Source organism: Perca flavescens, chromosome 2, assembly GCF_004354835.1.
Source record: "Perca flavescens isolate YP-PL-M2 chromosome 2, PFLA_1.0, whole genome shotgun sequence".
In the NCBI taxonomy this organism is placed as follows: domain Eukaryota; kingdom Metazoa; phylum Chordata; class Actinopteri; order Perciformes; family Percidae; genus Perca; species Perca flavescens.
In genome coordinates, this window is record NC_041332.1 from 38,635,585 (window position 1) to 38,652,650 (window position 17,066).

At 41.3% G+C, this 17,066-nt stretch overlaps 1 protein-coding gene across 5 annotated transcripts in view; it reads right to left on the reverse strand.

Moving 5' to 3' along the window:
* Positions 1-17,066, reverse strand: part of LOC114564267 (glutamate receptor 2) — a 100,439-nt gene that overhangs the window by 46,083 nt on the left and 37,290 nt on the right. For all 5 annotated transcript variants that reach the window (XR_003693733.1, XR_003693734.1, XM_028591521.1 and 2 more), the window contains exons 5-10: positions 14,103-14,177; positions 13,078-13,131; positions 7,521-7,679; positions 6,557-6,724; positions 6,084-6,188; positions 5,835-5,942 (exon numbers count right to left, since the gene is read on the reverse strand). Coding sequence is in view for 3 of the 5 variants with exons in the window: in XM_028591521.1 (XP_028447322.1) it covers positions 5,835-5,942; positions 6,084-6,188; positions 6,557-6,724; positions 7,521-7,679; positions 13,078-13,131; positions 14,103-14,177 (669 nt within the window). In the remaining 2 variants the exon portion in view is untranslated. The remainder of the gene's footprint in view (positions 1-5,834; positions 5,943-6,083; positions 6,189-6,556; positions 6,725-7,520; positions 7,680-13,077; positions 13,132-14,102; positions 14,178-17,066) is intronic.

Sequence of the window (17,066 nt, forward strand, 5' to 3'; positions counted from 1 at the left end):
TTGAATGATGTTATGTAATTTTCTCATATTGGTATAAGAATTCCTGCTTTTAATAAAGCCTGTCAGATCTGATTAAGAGTGGCAAGTAGTTCTCAAGTCTTTTCGCTAATATTTTTGAAAAGATTTTACAGTCCACATTAGGACAATAGGGCGGTATGAGCTACACTCGTCGTTTTTTTTCTTCCCTTTTTAAGGATTAAAGATATATTGGCAGCATATAATGAGCCTGGTAGGGAACCTTTCTCTGTTGAAGGAAGGTACATCCTTAGCAGAGGTCCATCTATGGAGTTTAATAATTTTTTATAAAACTCTGGACCATAACCATCCGGTCCCGGAGCTTTTCCGTTCTGCAGAGAATTGATTGCATTTTTTTATCTCTTAACTGGTTATTGGTCTTCCAAGAGCGGATTTATCTGCTTCTGATAAGGAGGGGAGATTAAGCTTTTCTAGAAAACTCTGTATACAATGTGATGATGTAGTGGATTCTGAGGTGTAAAGTTTTTCGTAAAAGCTCTTCATTATCTCCACCGTCATTTTGGTCTCAAAATAATTTGTCCCAGTTTCGTCCTTTAAGGAGGAGATAGCCCTTAAGGTCACGCCTACCAGCTGCTAAGAGTGCAAGTAGTCGCGGTTTGTCACCCATTTCAAACAGTCTGTGTTTTGCATAGAAGATACCTGCTTATGCCTTTTGCGTCAAGAGTTGGTTAAGAGCTGACCGTATGGCTTCTGCTTTTTTGAACAGGGTTGCAGAGTAATTATCCTTTCGTTGTTTATCAAGATCAGCCAATTGTCTCTCTAAATTCAGCTGCTCTCTCAAAGCTTCCCTTTTCCTGGCTGTGCTATATGAAATTATGGCTCCCCTCAACTAAGCCTTAAGCGTATCCCAAAGTATTGATGAATTGGTATCATTGTTATCATTAATTGAAAGAAAAATATTGATTTGTTCTTCCATGAAGGTCACAAATGAGGGACTATTAGAAAGTGAGGGATTTAGTTGCCAGTAGCGTGGTGTGGGTTGGGGAAAGGGGGAGAAACCATAATGGACATATCTGCATGGTCTGATAGTAAACAAGTACCTATAGTACATTCCTCCACTCTATCTAACACCATCCTTGAGACAAAGAAATAATCTATTCAGGAAAAACTTTGGTGTGGCTGTAAAATCTCTCCCTCTAGGGTGGAGAGTTATCCAAGCATCAAACAGCTGTAAATCTACACATAGCTCTCTAGTGGCCTTCCTAATTTTAGACGTGACTTTAGTCAGGGGGCGTTGGTCTACCTCAGGGTTCAAAACACAGTTAAAGTCTCCTGCAAGCATACTGAATGTTGCAGACATTACAGAGGCATCAGCTAACAATTTAGAGTAGAATTCTTCTTGGTACACATTTGGAGCATATACACATCAAATCCTTATATGTTCCCCATATAAGAATCCTGTAATAATCACATATTGACCTTGACAATCTTTAACACACTTTTCTAAAGTAAATAGAGTGTTTTTGTTTATTAGGATGGCCTACTGACAAGTAATTAATTTGTCCTACCCATTCTCTTAAGTTTTTCATGTTCCTTATCATCCAAATGGGTTTCTTGTAACAGGACTATGTTAGCTTTTTCCTTCTTTAGCAAGCATGATAGTTTCTTACGTTTAACAGCATTATTTATTCCCTTTATGTTAAACGAGACATACTTCTCTAGCCTTAAAGCAAGACACATAAAAGAAATAGTACAAGGGCACAAAAGGAGGAGAAAGGGAACTAAGATAAGGAAAACAAGAGAATATAAAAAAAATGAAAAAAGTGGGTCCCAGACCTAACTTACTCTCTTTAAACTTATCTTCAAACCACACAAGTAATAGGAATGTGTACTCGTCATTGAACACACTCAGCCGAAACTAACGTGTCCCATTGGAAGCAGCATGAACAGTCATCTCAGGGATACAAAACAAAGGGTCCCTTGGAGCCTGGAGGAAACAACGCGTGTTGTGAGCGCACTTGACCATGGTCCACAGTTGTTCTCCGTGAAACGAGCCGCCATGACACCCACTCGCTCCCGACTTGAACCCCAACAATAAATTCACCTTATGTGTACGTCACAAAGTCAGCTTGTGTGTAGCAGCCCGTAGGGCGCTGTGTTCACCGGGTGGTATATAGATTAACCTTAATAGAGCACACCTACGTTAAACATAATGTTATATGAGTTTACTTGTGCACCAAACCACCCCGATCAGCGTACGCTGCTGTAACTCTTCTCAGTACTCACAGAACCGTATCCATTGCCCCAATAACGTGAGCAGCCTCCTCAGCTGTGTCGAAGGAGAAATCCTTGTTGTTGTAGGTGAAGCGGAGGGTCGCCGGGTATTGCATCCTGAACCTGACGTTCTTGGAAATCAGCTTTTGGCACACATTGTTGAAGCTCCTCCGTTGCTGCAGGACATTTTGCGAGATGTCCTGACGAATGGAGATCCTGGCCCCTTTGTATTCAAGCTTCTGTTTTGCACCAAGCGCTAATATCTTCATTTTATCCGCCGGGTAATGAAGCTTCATGAAGACTACGCGGTGCCTTGCAAAAGTATTCACCGCCCTTGGCTTTTTACCTATTTTGTTACATTACAGCCTATAGTTCAATGTTTTTTTAATCTGAATTTTATGTGATGGATCAGAACACAATACTCTAAGTTGGTGAAGTGAAATGAGAAAAATATATACACAAAACTATTTTTTTGAAATAAAAAACTGAAAACTGGCATGTGCGTATGTATTCACCCCCTTTGTTATGAAGCCCATAAAAAGCTCTGGTGCAACCAATTACCTCCAGAAGTCACATAATTAGTGAAATGATGTCCACCTGTGTGCAATCTAAGTGTCATATGATCTGTCATTACATATACGCACCTTTTTTGAAAGGCCTCAGAGGCTGCAACATCTAAGCAAGACGCACCACTAACCAAACACTGCCATGAAGACCAAGGAACTTTCCAAACAAGTAAGGGATAATGTTGTGGAGAAGTACAAGTCAGGGTTAGGTTATAAAAAAATATCCAAATCTTTGATGATCCCAGAGCACCATCAAATCTATCATAACCAAATGGAAAGAACATGGCACAACAAAACCTGCCAAGAGACGGCTGCCCACTGAAACTCACGGACCGGGCATTAATCAGAGAGGCAGCACAGAGACATAAGGTAACCCTGGAGGAGCTGCAGAGTTCCACAGCAGAGACTGGAGTATCTGTACATAGGACGACAATAAGCCGTACACTCCATAGAGTTGGGCTTTATGGCAGAGTGGCCAGAAGAAAGCCATTACTTTCAGCAAAAAACAAAATGGCACGTTTTGAGTTTGAGAAAAGGCATGTGGGAGACTCCCAAAATGTATGGAGGAAGGTCTGATGAGACTAAAATTGAACTTTTTGGCCATCAAAGAAAACGCTAAGTCTGGCGCAAACCCAACACATCACATCACCAAAAGAACACCATGTGATGTTTTTCAGCAGCCGAGACTGGGAAACTGATCAGATTTGAAGGAAAGATGGATGGTGCCAAATACAGGGATATTCTTGAGCAAAACCTGTACCACTCTGTGCGTGATTTGAGGCTAGGACTGAGGTTCATCTTCCAGCAGGACAATGACCCCAAACACACTGCTAAAGCAACATTAGAGTGATTTAAGGCAGAGCTCTTCAACAAGGGATCCGGGACCCCTAGGGGGTCCTCAGAGTTACTACAGGGGGGCCACCAAGTTTTGAAAGTTTTTTTTTTGAAAATTTCCAATGTCTTAACATGAATCCAACATAATATTAGCAAATATAATAATAGGCGTAACTGGCCTATTCACTGTGCCATATGTATGTTAAACACTAATACATGATTTATAAAATCATGCCAACAATTATTATTTTAAAAGTACTAAAAAGGTATGTATAGAGGCTTTAGGCTGCTCTCCATGTTATTGTAGGTCCAGTTTTATATGCAACTAATTTTAAACAATTTGTAGTTGGGGGTCCCTGATCCGTATCTCTTCCAGTTAAGGGGTCCTTGGCTTAAAAACGTTGAAGACCCCTGATTTAAGGGGAAGCATGTAAATGTGTTGGAATGGCCTAGTCAAAGCCCGGACCTCAATCCAATAGAAAATCTGTGGTCAGACTTAAAGATTGCTGTTCACAAGCGCAAACCATCCAACTTGAATGAGCTGGAGCAGTTTTGCAAGGAAGGATGGGCAAAAATCCCAGTGGTAAGATGTGGCAAGCTCACAGAGACTTATCCAAAGTGACTTGGAGCTGTAATTGCCGCAAAAGGTGGCTCTACAAAGTATTGACTTTAGGGGGGTGAATAGTTATGCACATTGACTTTTTCTGTTATTTTGTCCTATTTGTTGTTTGCTTCACAATAAAAAAAGTTCAAAGTTGTGGGCATGTAAATTAAATGATGCAAATCCTCAAACAATCCATGTGGATTCCAGGTTGTGAGGCAACAAAACACGATGCCAAGGGGGGTGAATACTTTTGCAAGGCACTGTAGATGTCGGATGGGTTGGCTGGGAGCTATGGGAATAGGATCTACTGTACTGGGCAGTGTTGATAGTGTGAAGAATGTTTGGTGATAGTGCTTGTGTGCCCTCAAAGCTGGGAAAGAACTTTTGCCCCGAGGAGAAGTTAAACTTGTCAATGAGTTTACACAAAGTTCTGTGATGCAGGCTGAATGAAGCCAGGTGTGGAGGCTAAAGCAAGGGGCTGAATCTCTCCATGCCTCTGTTAAAAGAAGAGAGGGGACCAGAGATAAAAAATGCTTCTCACACTCTTGAGTAAATTTAAAAGACGGATAAAATCGTCCGACTGCTTGAGCGAGGTGTCATTGGTGCCAACATGAACAATTACTATTTGGACATGAGGGTAGGCCGTAACAATACCTCGTAATTGTTCTAAATTATCAGAAATGTTGGCGCTTGGTCCTCTGAGAGCCGGGAGGGGTTGTAGGCAGAGGAGATGGTGCAAGGTGGGAACAACCTTCCAGTGGAGGAAACTCTTTCATGTCTAGGATACTAAACATGTTGGCCAGGGGGAGGTGCAGAGGTTTAGGATGGGGAGACGAGCACTTTGCAACGCGTTTACCTCTGCGGGGTGCAGTTCAGCGCTCGGGCTAACGTGGAGTCATACAATCCACTCTGATCCCAATGTATATGCTGTGTAAAGTTACCATCCCTGTGTGATGTTACAGTTTTTGTTTACTTCCTCATCTGCGTTTAGCAGAACACTGCATCCCTATACAAACCGAGATTGGTCAATTTCATTCCATTTATTAGGATCCCCATTAGCTGTAGCTGAAGTAGCAGCTATTCTTCTTGGGGTCCACACCAAACACAACATTCTGTAATTAATAATATATTGATGTCTGAGCTCCACTATCATTGGCCATGCAGCCAGTCCCAAAAGACTAAGCAATCTAGATGTGCCCCAAAGCAGTCAACCTATGGGAAACACTGTAACCCAATATTACTGGTTCATCTTAGTGCCGTGAGGCTTCAATGACTGTACTGATGGTATGTGATGCTAACAGTTTCTAATAATATGAATTACAAATAAACTATTCTTTTAATAAAAATTGTTTTTATGTTTCTAGAAGTGTTAGGCTCTTTATTATAAAGGCATTAATGCTTCTAGGAATGGATTTGTCTTTTTAAGTGAAACCAAAATGGCATGTTTTAACCTATGGCCTTGATGCCCTGGCATGTGGCCTTTGTGCCTCCAAATAAAATTGAGCCAAGTGGCTTATTTTCAATGTGACTGTTACAATACTGGCTGTGTTGTTATTGCGTGTCATTCATTTGTTTATTACCAGTATAGTTGTGACGATGACTGTCTTGTTTTCCATTCCCATCGTGTCGTTGGGGTAAAGGTCGGACTTTGTCACCACCATTTTATCCACCTCATTCCAATAGCCAATCTAAACACACACACACACACACACACACACACACACACACACACACACACACACACACACACACACACACACACACAGTTACATATCACATAGCTGCATGCTATAATAGTATTCATGATGGCGAATTGATTCTTCTGTTACCTTAACAGGTCCATTGTTCTTCAACTCCATGACTGTCACCGAGTAGTTGATTCTCTTCCCATACTGGTCAAACTGAATGTTCCCTGTTAAACCATCTACACGCACCTACACACACACACACACACACACACGCACACAGGCACGCACGCACACGCACAATTTTACAATTTAGCTCCAATCATTTCATCTTTTGTGGTACTTTTTTCACAATACTAATTAATCTACCAGAAATGTGCAGGTCACCACAGTGCCTTGCCAGATGATGCTGCATTGTGTTGCAGCAAAATTTGAGCCAGGTTTTTTGTTGGATGACCCTGCATTGTTTGCCGGAGCCAGCTTAGACACAGAAGAGTTTTCAACACAGTCTCGGTTTTCAGCATCCCGCCAAGGCTAACCCCTAACTCTGATCAGCTGTTATATACCAGGGTCAGTCCATCTCTTTTCTCATTGAGGAGAGTTTAATTCATGCTCACCTGTTTGAGGGCACGTTCAATTTCCACCCCCTGTGCCCAGGGAACTGCTGGATTGGCCAGACAGTCCCCACTGTTGCCACGACGACTCATGTCTATTCTCTGCTTGTGAAGAAAGCGGAACGCCTCCGTCATCACATGCACAGCATCATAGGTGAGGGCAGATGTATACTGAAAGTCACAGAAACATTGACAAAAAACATTAACACCTCAATAACCGGATACCTGCTGAGTGGGAGTATGAGGACCTGTGGTTCCATTCTGAAAGCCACCATCCACTGTGGGTACCATGACCTGCTGAACTGCATCTTTCTCTCTGGCAGCTCATTATTACAGCTAGAATGAACTGCCTTGTGGTTGCATGCCTCTGCAGAACAGTTATGTCTGTCCAGACTGACATAATAGACAAGAAAGTGCAATAGAAAAATGCAGATTGATTTACCAACATTCCTGCTTTAATCCCATTAAACATTAATTTTTGATTCCAATATAAACCATGCACTGGTTGAAGAGTGTTTGAAAACGTTTTTTTGTTTGCATTTTAAGCATCATTCTATTATTGCTCCTCGTATTTTGTTTGTATCTTGTTGATAAAATCATCAAAGTGGGTTGCCACTTTAATGACACAGAGTTATGCCATAAATAGGCGTGGTTCTGAGACATGGCTTCCTCAGCACTCAATATTATTAAACCCAATATTAGCATAATTATACTACTGTGATCCTTGGACTAGCTCCAGGTAATCGGATTCCTTCTCACACAGCCTCTCTCTCTTCTGGAACAATATGAAGTTATTTAAAGCAGCCTATGAACTAGACTAGAGTTAGATTATCACGAGGGATATTTGTTTCCACAGTCAGTACACATAGCAACATATAGATATACAGATAGCCACATCCAAATGTAGTCAGTACACAAAATCTCAATGATTGCATTCATCATCCCAGATGTTAATTTACAATCTTACTCTGATACGTGCATCAGCTCCAGGATACTCCTTCTCTTCCAGGGCCTCCCATTGTTGGTCAAACTTTGCCACCACAGGATCATCAAAATCTACTATCTGAAACCCAGACACGTTCGCACCTCCATACTGGATTTTAGAGAGGTCACCATCTACAAAACCCTGGAACAAGAACAACAGAAAACTTATTTTAGTTGATGAGTTTGCATTTACGTACTCGTACTCATATTTTATTCTTTGAGATGATCTGATGGAGCCTCAGTACATGCATGCCATGTGATGCAGACACATTCTATTAAAGAACATAGCATGTGTCTGTAACTGAAACCCTACATATACTGTAGCTGTAGCAGGGCTTTACTGGTGTTTTAAAGTACATCATAGTGAAAAATAGTGACGTTAACACCACCAATTTCTATTATTTTAAATATCTGCCACCTTTTTCAGATGTTATTAACACAGAACAGTGTTCATGCTATCAGTGGCAGTTTGAGCCACAGGTTTGATTGGTCCTACTGAAGATCAGCTGCAGAAAAACCAACAAACGGGATTGTGAATAGATGATTAGCTGTAAATATGCAGGCTTCTTTTCTATCTCACTCTACTTAACGTGGCTACGGCTTGCTAAACTAACATCCGCTAATCTGGCTACTAAAGCTCAACCAGTCCATGCCTGCTTAGTCATGATAACCTTTGACTATGGTTAACTGCTCCTCAGATCTCTGCAGGGTAAATCCAGACTATCTGTCCAATCTGAGTTTTCTGTTGCACAACTAAAACTACTTTTGAACGTACACGTTTCACCAAAACAAGTTACTGTCAGACCTCTCAGGTTCTGAACCCAAACGCAGACCAGGACAGGGTAGGTGGTGAAAAAAGGTTAGTATTTATTGATGACAAAAATATAACTGAAAAAGGTAATGCCAGACGTGTAGACAGAGTACGGGTGATGGAATGCTGATGGTGGTGACGAACATGTTGGGAGGTGAGTACTGGTGGACAGGGGTCTTAATGGAATGATGTAGTAGATGGTTCTGGTTGCCAAGCTGGGTTTGAAAGGAATTCCAGGGTGAAGGTACTGAAGACAGAGGAACAGGAAACAGTTAAGCAAACAAGCATAAACGAACAAAGCGAACAGAGACTGACTAGCAAACGATTTAGGCTGACACACAAGCATAACATACAAGTATGGCTAACAATCCAGCAGGGACTGGATGTCAGGTCACAGCTTAAATAGTGTAGTGATGATGATCAGGACCAAGTGTGTACATTGCTGATGAGGAACAGGTGAGAGCAGGTTCAGGTGATCCTGGAATTCCCATTGACATATAAAAAATGGACCAACAGATTCCGTTGCTCTGGACGGAGACCAGTAAAGGCTATTAGAAGCACTTTTCCGGTGATCACTTGCTTTGCTGCGCAGCCTCCAACTGAGAGAGACAACGTAAATGTGACGTGAGCAAGGTGTCTGAAAGTTGTAAGTCTTCTGGTAGCTGTGCCAAGAGAAATCTCAATAGCTAAGTTTCCATCCACTTTTCAATCGAATAATTTGAAGTTCGGTAAAAAAACTCATGCGAATAAAGCTGGTGAAAGTGTGTTTCCATCAAACAATCCAACAGCTTTAAAGCGAATAAAAACCTGTGCGTAATGACGTCACATGCTGTTTTGCCATTAAATTGGTATATCGAATTGATTTGAGGCATTTTAAGGTGTTTCCATTCATTTTTGCACTGAATCGCACAAGATTCAAGCGAACTTTTGCGAACAAAGTTTTGCTAGACAGTTGTTGTTGTTGTTAATATTAGAAGCCAAGCTATAAGCTCAGATGGGCCTTTGACTGAGGATCTGATCCAGCTCATCAAAAAGGTGGAACTTGCCTTATATTTTCCCTCCGCACCGCTAAGTAGACAACTCTTTTTTTGAGCCGTGTATCGCTGTTTGAGCGCCTTCCATTTACTCCGCAGGACGTCCCACGGCTTGTCGTAAGGGACATTCTAAAACGCTTAACGTGAAAAAGCTTAACGTGGTTTAATATCTAAACAACGATCAATCATCACCAGATGTATCATGGTCATATCTTGTCATGAACACTTAAGCCTGTCAAAAAAACTAAATCAAAATCCAACGATTATAGAAGTTATCTCACGTTAATGTGTCAGATAACGTCCATAATATTTGGACATTGGGTTAGATTTGACCGTTTTAAGTGGTTATGATGAGCAATATAGAAGAGGATTTTTTTGGTGATGATTGATCGTTATTTAGGTACATTAAACCACGTTAAGCTTTTTCACATTAGGACTTAATAAGCCAATGAGAATCGTGCAGAGTCAACCCCCAGCCGCTCCGCTGCCTTAAAGCAGAAACGCTTTATGTCAGATAACGTCCAAAATAATTGGGTCATTGGGACATTGGGTTAGATTATTTGACAGTTTTCCGTGGTTATGATGGGTAATATGAGAGAGAAATTTGGTGATGATTGATCATTGTTTAGGTACATTAAACCACGTTAAGCTTTTTCCTCGCCATACAGCCACTGATGAAGAAAACATTAACGTGAGATAACTTCTATAATCGTTGGATTTCGTTTTTTTTGACAGGCTTAAGTGTTCATGACAAGATATGACCGTGATAAATATGGTGATGTTTGATCGTTGTTTAGATACATTAAACCACGTTAAGCTTTTTCACGTTAAGCGTTTTAGAATGTCCCTGTCGTAACCTTTGTTGGTCATTTCCTTCGCGAGCTACTGATAAATGATGCCGTTTCTTAGATTTTTGCTATCTAAAATAGCTGTTATATTTTTCTGGTAAATTAAATGAAAAAAGTATCTTGTCTCCTCGTTTGTCGTTTTTGTTGACACCTGTCATGTGTGCAAACAGAGCGGAAATACTGGGCGGAAATGAACTGAAACTTCTTCTTCTTCGTTTTATTGCGGGTTGCAACCATAAAATGACCTAAAACTTAAAGGTGCAATATGTAACATTTCTGCTTTAAAATGTCTAAAAATGACCATACCTATGTTATATATTTTTATGAGTTGTGTTCTTACACTATCCAAATGTTTCCACCAAATGTCAAACCCAGAGAAATCGGTTATTTTATTTTCAGACACGGCACGTTTTTAGTCGCCCGTCAGTGGCGTCATATAACCTTTCACCCTCCAGTTACAGAACACTGGCACCAAGATAATAGGTTCAGGAGTAATTGTAAATCATACAATGTCACAGAAAAAAAATACTTGTAACCGTAATACTGCTTTTTGCCATACAGCATCATTTTGTGATTAATTACATCCCACTTTTTATCACAGTAATACAACAGAGACTTTATCTATTTTGAAAGTTCAATATCGATACCAGCTTGACGTTACTACAATGTGCTAACGTTTGGTGCTAAAGCTTTGTGGGTAACATTATGAGGTTACAACATTGTTCAACACGCTAATAAAGTTGTTTTTAGTATGACTGTTTCGACCACAGCTAACAGGACTGAGCTAACCCATGAATAACTTCACTATAATGTAAACGTTAGCTGTAGATAGACGATTAATCTAATGCTAATTTAGCCAAAGTAGCACACCCCGGTCTGTCTGCCTCACTCCCCCGGCGCAGAGAGACTCAGTCGGGATGACAGCTGACAACAGCCCCGGGACATAAAGCTAGGTAGTTACCGTTAGCCCCCAGTCAGCTATCAGCCAGCTACTTTCATTACAGCAACCCCCCCGGCCAGAACCTATCTCCAGTGCCTGGTGCTTACGACGCTAACGGCAGTTTAATTAAACGTCGGGAAACAGACTATATCAGACCCAGCACCGAGTCACAACAGCGGCCATCCATAGCGGTAGCTAGCTAGGTACATCTCCGTAGCGCTACCGGTGTATGTGCCGAAAATTTCCTCCCTGCCGAATTTCTCCCCCCTTCGCGTTTAGCTGTCTTTACGGTTAGCTAAATTAACCCGACAAAAGGTGGGTTAAGCACCAAAACGAAAAGTTAAGATTACTGAAAAGTGAAGGGGAGATAATTCCGGGCGGCTGGGAGATAATTCCACGCAACTTCCCAACATCATCAAAAGTCCAGTTTTACCGTCCATTGTTTTGGTTGAGAGACCCCTAGCGACAGAAAGTTACATATTGTACGTTTAATCGCAATTAATTATTTATTCGGCAAATAACGTTTCCATCAGCGTTTATCGCATAAGCCGTATATCGATCAAGAGAAAATCCGATGAGACCAAGCATATTTTCTTTGAGTCGATATTCATGAAATTCTATCGGATTTTACTGTTTCCATAAGGCATTTTTCATTCGATATTACTTAATTAAACGGGTCGATGGAAACATAGCTAATCATTCCCAATCTTACAGAGACGGAGCGTAGGTATATGTAAGGAGATAACATAGGCACAGGCTAATTATCGATCACTAACATGCTAGTTAACATTAGTAATTAAACCTAAACAGCTAACGTAAGTCGAAACTGCCTGCAAGCTTCTCCTGTACTATATACGGTAATTCCTCTACTGTGCGACAGTAAGTCACTTGGTTATGACACAATCGTTAGCCTATTTTTATAAAAACGTCTGCTACGGAGCCATAACACGAGGTACAAGGTAATGGAGCCTTTTATACATTGTCATGTTTCTTTAGAAATAAACAATGGACAAATAAACGCTTCAGATGTAAAGTTATTCGCTGTCAAAGTGGCGCCAAAATGTATGCTAGTCAGTGGAATGCTAACGGGAGGTGATCTCTTTGTAGCGTCAAAATGGCGCCATAGGAGGTTCGAGTTCTGAAGCGAAGCTTACCCCCTTGGGAATTCCCGCCTTGCACTCGTTGCCTGGCAACCGGAACGGGGTACGTTCAGGAACGTAACACAAAAACAAACCAGACAGACAGGGAAAACATGCTCAAGGGGATGGGTTTGTGACAGTACCTTCCTGAGGCTATTAGCAGAGGCATTGTCATTGTGTCCAGCACCGCCCATGACAATTGTGATTGGTTTTAAAGAAATGCCAATAAACCAGAGCACGTTTTTCTCCCATCCCAGAATGCTGTGTGGACTAGCCAGACCTTCCTCCACAGCGCTGTGGAGGAAGGTCTGGCAATGCGAGACCATGACAACCTAGACACTGCATGTTCTTCATGTGAAACAGAATGGATCTTAAAAAAAAGAAGCATGTAACCAAAATTGGCAACACGTTTGAGTAACTTTTCTGATGAATGTATCCATGTGCTCACAATCAAATTTTAATAGAATTTAGGACTGTGACCCACTCAGGGACCACTGCCCAACTATATATACACCAGTCAGCCAGCAATTACCCATTGCTAGGTCATCTTTGTTGCATCTGAGCCTTATTGTTGCAGGCTGTTTCTGCCAGCCTGTTATCAATGTGTACATCTGTTTCCCTGTTAGCTGCCTGAATCTGCTGCCTGCCTGATTACCTGCACATATGACTACTTGCTCTGCTATACATATATACACTGTGTGTGTGTGTGTATATATATATATATATATATCTTGATTTCTCAGCCAAACATTACCAGTATTAACTTACCAAGTTAGCGATGATATAGTGGTATCCTTTCACATGTCTGCCTATAGTGATCACCTGGTGGGAAAAAGAGAATAAGCTCAATACTATAATACTATAAAATCGTTTCCAGCTTATAATTACAAAGGATCATTCAATGGGATTTTAAATGGTTTATTTAGTTGAAGACACCATAAAGGAACACTTGATTGTTCACTTTCAGTCAGTCAGAAATATCTGAAATCACAAATGTTGTGTACGTGGGTTTTTATTGGACAACAACAATGGCCAGTTAATGTCATATTTAGTTTCTGTTTTGCAATACTGAAGAATGAGGAGGGGAGTATTTGTGGTGGCATTTGTTGGCAGCAATTATCAAAGTAAAAGCTAGGGGAAAAAAACAAACAACACTTAGTGCCTATATCAGGCATTAATGTGGTAAAGATATGAGCCAATAACATGCTGTTGAGTTGGCAACAGCTTAGTTACAAAATTAAGAACACCATTTGGTCTGCTTTTTGTTGGAGAGAGAGCGATTCTCAGAGAGACTCATTCTTTGTCAACTATTTTGGCAAGGATTTAGGGGATGTTCTCTCTGCTTTTTTACAGACTTTAAAACCCCGCCTTTCTGGCACAGCACTTGGTTATTTCTATTCAAGCAGGGGCTTGTATTTTTTAAAACCATGTATATTTTGCGTTGAATCTGCCCCAATTATCAAGCGGCCCACTGGGAAAACTCCCGGTGCTCCAGATGGCCAGTGTCTCATTGCAAACAGGTATTTAAAAAGACAGTTATAACAAAAACTAAGCAGACCAAATATACAGAAAGCAATAAATGTTTAAATGCTATTTGTGCCAGATGACCTAAGAAGACATCTGGAAATGGTAATGTATTTGACAGAGATATAATATACTGTAGAGGATGGATCTGTAGCATGTTGACAGGGTAGAATAAGCTTTATGTTGATGGATAGATATCTACTTATAATAATAATAATAATAATAATAATAATAATAATAATAGTAGTAGTGAAAAGACTGGAATCAACCTGTTCCATGATGTCTTTGACTTTGTCTTGTTCACAGTCCAGGATGATGCGTCGCTCCTTACGGATCTCCAGGTCCTAAAAACACACAAGTATTCCACATCACAGTCCGTAATGTTGTGCAGGCAGTGTGAAACGTAGCTCTGAAAACATCCAGTGGTATTTTCCTGAGGCGCAGTGAGGTTTCTTCCTCGCCTGCACCAGTTTGGCATTTGGCAGCTTATGGGAGGAGAGGTGCAGCACAGACTGAGTCATCCAGCATAGGCCAGGTCAATGACAAACTGTGGAAGCTGTACCCGGGTTTCTGTGCTATTTTCATCATTTGAATTGGTAGGTTAATGCACCAATGTAGACATCCCCAAAATCCCATAAACCAATAACTGAAAAAATCCTTCACACACACTGCATAACATACTGGTAACGCTTTATAACACAGATGCCATAGTATCGTCATCATTTTATAAAACAGGAAGTGACATGTAGCTGTCATTTCTTATAAAAAAAAAAAGGTTCCTGGAAAGGACAATGCAGTGTTTCCCACACATAGACTAATGTGTGGTTGTGCGCCACATTATCAACACCAGCTGGCGCACATTGCATTATAATTTTTTTTTTTTAATCCATCCATCCATCTATCTTCATCCGCTTATCCGGTGTCGGGTCGCGGGGGGAGTAGCTCCAGCAGGGGACCCCAAACTTCCCTTTCCCGAGCAACATTAACCAGCTCCGACTGGGGGATCCCGAGGCGTTCCCAGGCCAGGTTGGAGATATAATCCCTCCACCTAGTCCTGGGTCTTCCCCGAGGCCTCCTCCCAGCTGGACGTGCCTGGAACACTTCCTTCACTTGGGGTAAGGACTCATTCCCTACCTGGAGTACACACTCCATCGGTTTCCTGCTGAGAACCATGGCCTCAGATTTAGAGGTGCTGATCCTCATCCCAACCGCTTCACACTCGGCCGCGAACCGATCCAGTGAGTGCTGAAGGTCGCAGGCCGATGATGCCATCAGGACCACATCATCTGCAAAGAGCAGCGATGAGATCCCCAGCCCACCGAACCGCAACCCCTCTCCACCCCGACTACGCCTCGATATTCTGTCCATAAATGCTACAAACAGGATTGGTGACAAAGCACAGACCTGGCGGAGGCCAACCCTCACCTGAAACGAGTCCGACTTACTGCCGAGAACCCGGACACAGCTCTCACTTTAGTCGTACAGAGATTGGATGGCCCTGAAAAGAGCCTTTTCCAGATCCACAAAACACATGTAGCATTAAAACCTATGTTTTTTTAATGGTTTTTTTTTTATGCTATTTAAAACATGTTCTGCTGAATTTCCTTTCCCTGCTCTCCGTCTCTCTGTCACTTGTGTCTAGCTCACATACACACACAGCTCCTCCCACCGTGTGGTGTTTGGTGTTTTTAGCTCCCAACGCAGCAATGGTTATAGTTAGGGTTAAGGTGAGGGTTAGCTGCCTGGAAGGCGATGTTGGAGGCTTAAAACACCATCAAGCCCACCGTACACACAGCATCTGTCTCCATAAAGGAGAGAAGACGGCTGGCGAAATTCACAAGTTCACGAAAGGTTGGTATCTATCTCTTGAACACCTTTATACAAACACACATTCACAATCACCGACCCAACTCTTAGCAAACAAGCGATTGTGCCTGCTTTAAAAAGTTAACTAGTCGCAAGTTTGCGGTAAAATGCAGTTGGGTTGTCGAGGTCAAAACACTATATGTAGCAGCTGTGAATCAAATAAACATATTTTAAATATAATGTTTTTTACTCTTACACTGAATGTTTGCTGCTTCAATCCAGGTGAGTATTGAAAAGTATTTTCCGCGACTGAAAAAGGCACGTGTTGAGGATAAGGACCAGCCTGAACCGGAGGTATCAGTCTGAAACAGAGCTGAACAGTCTGACCAGTGTAATTAGTTATGTTATTAATTTGTTTACAATATTTTCAGACTTCATCCAGTGAAAAAGGTCAGGGAGAGAAAGAGATAGATTCGTTAGGCCTTAAAGTAGGAGAGGAGGACAGCATCCAACAGCGTGATCCTCCTCAGTTTTTGATACATATTATTACGACATCACCCCCCTCTTCTGAAATCAGAGCCAGTATGCATTGTAATATTGGAGCACATGGGTGAGATAATATTTAGCATAATCACCATAAAAAAAATGTTTCCCTTGTTTTTAAAATTTTAAATTAAAATGTACTGGTCTGGTCACTGCTTTACTCCTCTGTTGGACTGGGAATGGATTAGGGCTGAATGATTAATCGTTTTCAAATCGAAATCGAGATTTGAAAGAATGCGATTAATCAAATGTGAAATATTTAGTTGACTTTTTATATATATATATATATATATATATACATTTTTTTTTTATTTGGTTTAACATGTTTTATTCCTATTTGCTGACATTTTTCATTTATTTTGTATTACTTTATTTAACATGATCATAGAAGGTGCAAAATGTGGTAGATTTTTTCCCTAAATTGTTCAGCCCTAGAATGGACGCCTGCTTTCACCTGTCAGGAAGGGAGGTCCACACTATCCACCGTGGACATCATGACATCATGACTCTTGGAATCTGTGCTAATGAGCGAGAGATGCACCTCCCTTTTGACCTTAGTATCTGTTTTTGTATCTAAACCCTGCACTCAGCCCTATTTCTCCTGGACACTGAGGACACTTAAGTTAGAATGCTGTTCATTGTCTTTAGATAAGCTTTTAGGGAAACCTTCCCTGCTGGGCCTCGATACCTCCCTCTGTACTTGGATTCTGGACTTTCAGACCGGAAGGACAAAGACAGTACGCATCGACAGCAGAGCACGGGCGTCCCGAAAGGCTGCATGCTATGCCCACTGCTGTTCACACTGCTCACGCACAACTAGTCTGAATCTAATCACATATCATCACATCATAAAGTTTGCTGATGACATGACAGTGGTGGGCTTC